Source organism: Oncorhynchus tshawytscha, linkage group LG08 (genome assembly GCF_018296145.1).
Source record: "Oncorhynchus tshawytscha isolate Ot180627B linkage group LG08, Otsh_v2.0, whole genome shotgun sequence".
Taxonomy (NCBI): Eukaryota; Metazoa; Chordata; class Actinopteri; order Salmoniformes; family Salmonidae; genus Oncorhynchus; species Oncorhynchus tshawytscha.
In genome coordinates this window covers 77,075,471-77,085,215 of record NC_056436.1, presented here as the reverse complement: position 1 = coordinate 77,085,215, position 9,745 = coordinate 77,075,471, and the positions used below count along the sequence as shown (strand labels likewise).

The following is a 9,745-nucleotide window of genomic DNA, read 5'->3' as shown; positions in this document are numbered from 1 at the left end:
AGTGAAGCTATTTTCATCTCAATTCAACAGATGGACATTTTCTGTTTGAATGAAGCAGCGCTCAGTTTCTCTCTCTCTCTCCTTCACCTTCTCTCTTTCTCTCTCTCTCCCTCACCTATATTTTCCTTTTGCTTTCTTTCTCTCTCTCTCTCTCTTTCTCTCCCCTCTCCCACCCCCCTCTCTATCTCCCCTCTCTCTCTCTGGTCAGATGCCAAGTATGTCCGTTTTATGGGTCAGTATATCTGGGTCTTCTGGATTGACAGAATTAAGATGATCATGAAAATGTGATCATTTGGAACCTTCGACTGAGGCGCGGCCTCGATTTGAACAAATGTATTATTTTTACAATATCCTTCCGTCCATCCCTCCATCTGTCCTTCCCTCCATCCATCCGTCCATCCCTCCATCCGTCCTTCCCTCCATCCATCCCTCCATCCGTCCATCCCTCCATCCGTCCTTCCCTCCATCCATCCCTCCATCCCTCCATCCGTCCATCCCTCCATCCGTCCTTCCCTCCATCCATCCCTCCATCCGTCCTTCCCTCCATCCATCCCTCCATCCGTCCATCCCTCCATCCGTCCTTCCCTCCATCCATCCATCCATCCATCCCTCCATCCCTCCATCCATCCATCCCTCCATCCATCCCTCCATCCGTCCCTCCCTCTATCCATCCCTCCATCCCTCCATCCGTCCATCCCTCCATCCGTCCTTCCCTCCATCCATCCCTCCATCCGTCCTTCCCTCCATCCGTCCTTCCCTCCATCCATCCCTCCATCCATCCCTCCATCCGTCCATCCCTCCATCCGTCCATCCCTCCATCCGTCCTTCCATCCATCCATCCATCCCTCCATCCGTCCATCCCTCCATCCGTCCCTCCCTCCATCCATCCCTCCATCCGTCCCTCCCTCCATCCATCCCTCCATCCATCCGTCCTCCCTCCTTCCCTCCATCCATCCCTCCATCCGTCCATCCCTCCATCCGTCCTTCCCTCCATCCATCCCTCCATCCGTCCTTCCATCCGTCCTTCCCTCCGTCCTTCCCTCCGTCCGTCCCTCCATCCGTCCGTCCATCCCTCCATCTCTCCATTCACTTCATCCCTTCACCCTAGTCACACGCTCTTGGCCCATTTTCCCATACTGAAATAGCTGGTTGCCCCAGTTCCGTCAGACTGCTACATACATACAGTACAAGCGGTGATTTCCCTTTTCTTCAGGGGGGAATTTCTCATGCTACAGAGAGTGTCAGGGGCCTTTCTCTGTTCCTTTTGCTTTGGTGTTGGACTCTACACCCTTTATGTTAATGTGTGCATTTACCATGCCCTGTCATTAATAAAGCTTCAGCATGCCTTCCCATAGAGAGAGAGAGAAGCAGTTGGTGGAGCGAAACGGAGGCTCGGAACCTGGAATGAGACTTTTCAGAACTCTCTGTACAAACAACACTATGTTAAAGTACAGTAGGACCATGTAATAGACTGCACAGGTAACCATGGTCCCTGAATGGTTTATCATATAGAAATACCATTGTTGATTTAGAATGGGGTAGGCAACTAGATTCAGATGTTTGTCGAAGCAGATAGTCAGGTGGCCAGAACCTAATTATAATTTGTACACCGAATTGAACACAATTAAGCCCAAAATAAGATTGGATTTGAAAACAGCTGTAATTGAATATACTTGATTACAGATTTCCTAAATGAAACTCATTTTTTGCTGAATTCCTGGTGATTTTAGTCTTTTTCTTAACCTTTGCGTATCGGTTTAGACCAGCAGGTTGCCTTTGGCCGATCCCTGATTTAGAATGTTAGCGATCTGTTTTGGTATTTGTGTAAAAAATAGCCTGATACAACAGATTGTTATCGATGATTACTATGAGGCAGGGCTACTTACTTACTCCTATTTAAGATGATGATGATAAGGTAGTTTTATAAAATACTACGTGTTTTCAGTTATTGAACCAGTGGATGAATAAACAAAAACACTAGTAGATACATAACAACCAACAAATACATCATTTATTACTTCAATATTACTTCATCAGATCACACTTGTATTTCATTAATACCAAAGAACATTAGCACATGGATCGTAAGCCCAACCACAAAAGTGACAAATTCTTCTTCAAAAAGATCTTGAAAAAGAAAGGTATAGTAAACATTGAGCTGATACAACACTTCCACTCAGACCACACAACTAGTTCATTTACAGATACAGGTTTAGGCCTGTTTTATTTCTTAAGTGTGATTGTGAAATCTAAATGGCACCCTATTGCCTATGCAGTGCACTACATTTGATGAGAACCCTATGGGCCCTGTAGGGAATAGGGTGTTATTTGGGATGTAACTTAAGGGTATAGACTACGTGTTCTCTGTGGGATACATGACTCACAGTTAGGTACAGGAAAACTAAAACATTAACTGTCCCATGTCATAAAGACATTGAGCCACTGGATGCTTCCCGTTTCACACTGAGTATTTAAATACTGTTTTACCCACATAGCTCATTTGGATATTTCTACTACTGTACATTGTATTTAGTTACACTGTTTATACACAACACATATTTATTTATATACCGGATTCTGTACATAGCTCACTCTAATATATCTACTGCTGTACATAGGTCACTCTAATATATCTACTGCTGTACATATCATTCTTAGTATATCTACTGTTGTACATGTCATTCTTAGTATATCTACTGCTGTACATAGCTCACTCTAATATATCTACTGCTGTACATATCATTCTTAGTATATCTACTGTTGTACATGTCATTCTTAGTATATCTACTGCTGTACATAGCTCTAATATATCTACTGCTGTACTCTAATATATCTACTGCTGTACATAGGTCACTCTAATATATCTACTGCTGTACATAGCTCACTCTAATATATCTACTGCTGTACATAGCTCACTCTAATATATCTACTGCTGTACATAGCTCACTCTAATATATCTACTGCTGTACATAGCTCACTCTAATATATCTACTGCTGTACATAGCTCACTCTAATATATCTACTGCTGTACATAGCTCACTCTAATATATCTACTGCTGTACATAGCTCACTCTAATATATCTACTGCTGTACATAGCTCACTCTAATATATCTACTGCTGTACATAGGTCACTCTAATATATCTACTGCTGTACATATCATTATTATTATATCTACTGTTGTACATATCATTATTAGTATATCTACTGCTGTACATATCATTATTAGTATATCTACTGCTGTACATATCATTATTAGTATATCTACTGCTGTACATATCATTCTTAGTATTTCTATGGTTGTACATATCATTATTAGGATATCTACTGCTGTACATATCATTATTAGGATATCTACTGTTGTACATATCATTATTAGGATATCTATTGCTGTACATATCATTATTAGGATATCTACTGCTGTACATACCATTCTTAGTATATATACTCCTGTGTGTGTGGGCCTAATGCTTATGTCTGCCCCATCCCCCTCCCCCTGCATGGTGCTTGGCTGAATGCGGCAGAGTCAGCTAGTTGGTTCTAGAATCATTGCGCATAATGACATCGTCTCTCTCTCTCAGCTTGACTGACTAGAGACACAGATTTTATACTAGAGTACACCACCTTATTAAGGACAAGCACACAGGGCCGGGTCTAATGCATAAGAGACATAGGCAACCGCTTTTTTAGGAATTCAGTCGGGGTCTCAACTTACTGTTGAGAGTTAGAATAGTAGAATACACAAGATGTCATTTCTAAACTTGGTTGTGCATCAGCAGTTTTTCTCTTGTTATATCAGTCACTGACAGCCACTCAGTTAGCCCATGTCAGCTAACATTTTTTACATTGGTAAATTAGTCAGCTATCTAATCCTGGTCAAATTACCGCCCAGGCACACAGGGCATGTGCCTAGGGATCCTGACCTCCAGGAGGCCCGCATTGATTTTGTTAGTCATTATCACTCAGATATCATTGAACATGGAATAAGTCATGGCACAATGTGTAGAATGGCAGGATTACTCTAAAATGTTATTAACTCTAAAATGTTATTTACTCTAAAATGTTATTAACTCTAAAACATTTTATTGACTCTAAAACTTTTTATTAACTATAAAACTTTTTATTAACTATAAAATGTTTTATTAAATCTAAAATAAATATTTTTTCTCTACGCTGTCAAGAGTGGGGGCACAATTTTTTTTCTCCTGCAAGATGGGAGGGGCCCAAAAGGCTAGGGCCAGCCCTGCAAGCATGCAAAGACCTGCACCCACACACATACACCACAGTGAACTTTGACACACACAGAGCCAAGGTGCAGGGAGAGGGTATGACCAGGAGGGAGCAGTGTAGATGTCCAGGAGAGGACCAGGAGGGAGCAGTGTAGATGTCCAGGAGAGGACCAGGAGGGAGCGGTGTAGATGGCCAGGAGAGGACCAGGAGGAAGCAGTGTAGATGTCCAGGAGAGGACCAGGTGGGAGCAGTGTAGATGGCCAGGAGAGGACCAGGAGGGAGCGGTGTAGATATCCAGGAGAGGACCAGGAGGGAGCAGTTTATATGGCCAAGAGGGAGCAGTGTAGGTGGCCAGGAGAGGACCAGGTGGGAGCAGTGTAGATGTCCAGGAGAGGACCAGGTGGGAGCAGTGTAGATGTCCAGGAGAGGACCAGGAGGGAGCGGTGTAGATGGCCAGGAGGGGACCAGGAGGGAGCAGTTTATATGGCCAAGAGGGAGCAGTGTAGATGGTCAGGAGGGAGCAGTGTAGATGTCCAGGAGAGGACCAGGAAGGAGCAGTTTATATGGCCAAGAGGGAGCAGTGTAGGTGGCCAGAAGAGGACCAGGAGGGAGCAGTTTATATGGCCAAGAGGGAGCAGTGTAGATGGTCAGGAGGGAGCAGTGTAGATGGTCAGGAGAGGACCAGGAGGCAGCAGTGTAGATGGTCAGGAGAGGACCAGGAGGGAGCAGTGTATATGTCCAGGAGAGGACCAGGAGGGAGCGGTGTAGATGGTCAGGAGAGGACCAGGAGGGAGCAGTGTAGATGTCCAGGAGAAGACCAGGAGGGAGCAGTGTAGATGTCCAGGAGAGGACCAGGAGGGAGCAGTGTAGATGTCCAGGAGAGGACCAGGAGGGAGCAGTGTAGGTGGCCAGTTTATGCTAGATGTTCTTCTTTAGAAGCTTTTATTATTTATTTATTTTTGACACAACAGACCACATTATTAAAGAAATGGCAGAGAGATGTCCAATACACACGAAACACATCAGACCATAGTATTAAAAAATCGTCACAGAGATTTCCAAAACACATGAAACACAGCAGACCACAGTATTAAAAAACAGCACAAATGTTCAATACACGCAAACACATACAGAGCACACATGCAAGCTTTTGCATTCATTCAAATGTGGGTTCTTGATGTCTATGGATCAAAGTCTAAAACAATGTGTCTTTTTTGTACAATTTTCGTTTTTTGTAAGCTACTACTGCAAAAGAAGTGAAATGGTTACTAAATTTGAACATCACATAAAGTAACAAAAATAAAAACAATTATTGCTTTCACCACGTATTTATGAATATAAACACAAAATCCAATAAAAAAACTTGGACCCATATTGACTTATGTTTTGTGCAGCAGGAGTTCTGACAACAAGCGGTGCCTGCCAAAGCTTCAGTACAGGACAAAGATGTTCCTGCAAAATAACAAAATTCACAGTTTCAACACCGTTAGCTGACAACACTTGAGAAGGAAAGCCACGTGCACACACACACACACTCTCTCACACACACACACACACACACACACACACACACACACACACACACACACACACACACACACACACACACACACACACACACACACACACACACAGGACACTAACACTGTTATAGACAGGTAGAGGAAAGCCAGAACGACAGTTGCTACATTTAACGTGGAACTACTATGATCATAGCATACTGTTGAGTTGATCACAAGACTGTCTGCAGCTTGGGGAATTGGTCAGGGTTATGTCTAAAACAGCTAGGGGAATTGGTCAGGGTTATGTCTAAAACAGCTAGGGGAATTGGTCAGGGTTATGTGTAAAACAGCTAGGGGAATTGGTCAGGGTTATGTCTAAAACAGCTAGGGGAATTGGTCAGGGTTATGTCTAAAACAGCTAGGTGAATTGGTCAGGGTTATGTCTAAAACAGCTTGGGGAATTGGTCAGGGTTATGTCTAAAACAGCTAGGGAATTGGTCAGGGTTATGTCTAAAACAGCTAGGGAATTGGTCAGGGTTATGTCTAAAACAGCTAGGGGAATTGGTCAGGGTTATGTCTAAAACAGCTAGGGAATTGGTCAGGGTTATGTCTAAAACAGCTAGGTGAATTGGTCAGGGTTATGTCTAAAACAGCTTGGGGAATTGGTCAGGGTTATGTCTAAAACAGCTTGGGGAATTGGTCAGGGTTATGTCTAAAACAGCTAGGGGAATTGGTCAGGGTTATGTCTAAAACAGCTAGGTGAATTGGTCAGGGTTATGTCTAAAACAGCTAGGTGAATTGGTCAGGGTTATGTCTAAAACAGCTTGGTCAGGGTTATGTCTAAAACAGCTAGGGGAATTGGTCAGGGTTATGTCTAAAACAGCTAGGGGAATTGGTCAGGGTTATGTCTAAAACAGCTAGGTGAATTGGTCAGGGTTATGTCTAAAACAGCAGGGGGAATTGGTCAGGGTTATGTGTAAAACAGCAGGGGGAATTGGTCAGGGTTATGTGTAAAACAGCAGGGGGAATTGGTCAGGGTTATGTCTAAAACAGCAGGGGAATTGGTCAGGGTTATGTCTAAAACAGCTAGGGGAATTGGTCAGGGTTATGTGTAAAACAGCAGGGGAATTGGTCAGGGTTATGTCTAAAACAGCAGGGGGAATTGGTCAGGGTTATGTCTAAAACAGCTAGGGGAATTGGTCAGGGTTATGTGTAAAACAGCAGGGGAATTGGTCAGGGTTATGTCTAAAACAGCTAGGGGAATTGGTCAGGGTTATGTCTAAAACAGCTAGGGGAATTGGTCAGGGTTATGTCTAAAACAGCAGGGGGAATTGGTCAGGGTTATGTCTAAAACAGCAGGGGGAATTGGTCAGGGTTATGTGTAAAACAGCTAGGGGAATTGGTCAGGGTTATGTGTAAAACAGCAGGGGGAATTGGTCAGGGTTATGTCTAAAACAGCTAGGGGAATTGGTCAGGGTTATGTCTAAAACAGCTAGGGGAATTGGTCAGGGTTATGTCTAAAACTGCTAGGGGAATTGGTCAGGGTTATGTCTAAAACAGCAGGGGGAATTGGTCAGGGTTATGTCTAAAACAGCTAGGGAATTGGTCAGGGTTATGTCTAAAACAGCAGGGGGAATTGGTCAGGGTTATGTCTAAAACAGCTAGGGGAATTGGTCAGGGTTATGTCTAAAACAGCAGGGGGAATTGGTCAGGGTTATGTCTAAAACAGCTAGGGGAATTGGTCAGGGTTATGTCTAAAACAGCTAGGGGAATTGGTCAGGGTTATGTCTAAAACAGCTAGGGGAATTGGTCAGGGTTATGTGTAAAACACTTTGGGGAAGTATCCTTATGGTGAGTAAACTTGGGTATAATTTGGGACACAGCCGCAGACACTTGCGGAGTATGGGGAATAGATGTGCCATTAAACACATGTAGAATATGGGGAATAGATGTCCCATGAGTGACTTGAGGAGTATGGGGAATATATGTCCCATTAGAGACTTGAGGAGTATGGGGAATATATGTCCCATTAGAGACTTGAGGAGTATGGGGAATAGATGTCCCATTAGAGACTTGAGGAGTATGGGGAATAGATGTGCCATTAAAGACTTGAGGAGTATGGGGAATAGATGTCCCATTAGAGACTAGAGGAGTATGGGGAATAGATATCCCATTAGAGACCTGAGCCCTGTGCTCCTCCTGCTAACCGTCTGTCATACTGGGAAAATGTTATACACCCTAATCTAGAGATCGCTCCCTGCATGTGACTGTTGTTTAGGAGGGAGGGAGTTGTCTGATTCCCCAACTAAACAGCAGAGATAATGGATTTATCCCCTGTTTATCGGCCTGGACCGGGCTCAGCCCTGCAACAACACAGGAATTTCCTGGTGAGAAACAAGTCAGAGAGAAAGGGAGAGAGATAGAAAGAAAGAAAGAAAGAAAGAAAGAAAGAGAGAAAGAAAAAGAGAAAGAAAGAAAGAAAAAGAGAAAGAGAGAGAAAGAGAAAGACAGAAAGAAATAGGAGAGGAGATAGGTACAGGGAGAACTACAGAGATAGACACAGAGATAGATACAGAGAAAAAGACAGAGATAAAGAGAGGGAAACGAATTGATACAGACATCATCAACAGCTGTTGAAATAGGTCATTGTCTCGTCGGATCATTGCACAGATATCCTGAACGATCTAGAATTCTGTTCACGTTGGAAAAACTTCACAGAGAACCAAAGACCCACCAGCGATCACACCCTGATTAGAAACATCTCAATCGCCCAGTCCACCTGTTGTCTCATGCATGTTGACTGGTCTGACCGTATAGGGCCCTGGTCAAAAGTACTGCAAGAGATAGGGAGTGGGGTGTCATTTCAGACACAGCCTGCCTGGGTCCTGTAAGCAGCACCTCTAGGGCAGGAGACAGGGACACTGTTATCTCTGGCCTGATTCCACAGACTGTTTGTTATTCCATGGAGTCAGTCTGTACCCTTCCCTCCGATCACTGAGGAAACTACTGACTCTGCTCTCAGTAAACATGGCTACTTCCCAGAACGACAACGACAGATCCAGTCAACAAACCGCAAACTAACCACTGACTTCTGATAGAGAACCCGGAGACTTGGGAGGAAATGATATTCTGTGTAGAAGGGTAAAGATAGAGCAGAGAGTTGACGAGAGGAGAGAGGTGATGGGAGGGCTGATGTGACACTGGCTCAGATCATTAAGGCTAGGGGAGGTGTGGCACAGCAGCGATGATCAATTGACAGTTAAGTCATTGAATGCAAAAAGCCACGTGTGCCCAACTCAAAAAAAAAAAAAAAAAAAATGGTGTGTGAAACTCAAGGAAATGGTCCATGGAAAAACAAATGGAACATGGTCCATTTGGACCAGGATCTCTCTCTCTCTCTCTCTCTCTCTCTCTCTCTCTCTCTCACTGTCTCTCTCGCTCTCTCTCTGTCTCCCTCTGTCTCTTTCTGTCTCTGTCTCTCTCTTTCTCTCTCTTTATCTGTCTCTCTCTGTCTTTATCTGTCTCTCTCTCTCTCTCTCTCTCTCTCTCTCTCTCTCTCTCTCTCTCTCTCTATCTCTCTCTCTCTCTCTCTCTCCCTCTGTCCCTGTCTCTCTCTATCTCTCTCTCCATCTGTCCCTGTCTCTCTCAATCTCTCTCTTTATCTCTCTCTCTCTCTCTGTATCTCTCTCTCTCTCTGTATCTGTCTCTCTCTCTTTATCTGTCTCTCTCTCAGTATCTGTCTCTCTCTCTGTCTCTGTCTCTCTCTCTCTCTGTCTCTCTCTCTCTCTGTCTCTCTCTCCCTCTGTCTCTGTCTCTCTCTCTCTCTTTATCTGTCTCGCTCTCTCAGTCTCTGTCTCTCTCTCTTTATCTGTCTCGCTCTCTCAGTCTCTGTCTCTGTCTCTGTCTCTCTCTCATACTCTGTCTCTCTCTCAGTCTCTGTCTCTGTCTCTGTCTCTGTCTCTGTCTCTCTCTCTTTATCTGTCTCGCTCTCTCAGTCTCTGTCTCTGTCTCTGT

The 9,745-nt window shown here is 44.0% G+C and overlaps 1 protein-coding gene and 1 long non-coding RNA gene across 2 annotated transcripts in view; one reads left to right on the top strand and one right to left on the bottom strand.

The window, feature by feature from the left end:
- The first annotated feature begins 2,355 nt into the window (after positions 1 to 2,355).
- LOC121846937 overlaps positions 2,356 to 9,745 on the top strand; it is a 19,448-nt gene continuing 12,058 nt past the window's right edge. Inside the window, exon 1 of the long non-coding RNA XR_006083936.1 lies at positions 2,356 to 2,366. This is a non-coding gene — a long non-coding RNA (uncharacterized LOC121846937). The remainder of the gene's footprint in view (positions 2,367 to 9,745) is intronic.
- The window catches only part of adrb2a (adrenoceptor beta 2, surface a), a 7,977-nt gene continuing 2,843 nt past the window's right edge, over positions 4,612 to 9,745 (bottom strand). Inside the window, exon 3 of the mRNA XM_042325980.1 lies at positions 4,612 to 5,681. Coding sequence (XP_042181914.1) covers positions 5,660 to 5,681 — 22 coding nt within the window. The 3' untranslated portion in view covers positions 4,612 to 5,659. The remainder of the gene's footprint in view (positions 5,682 to 9,745) is intronic.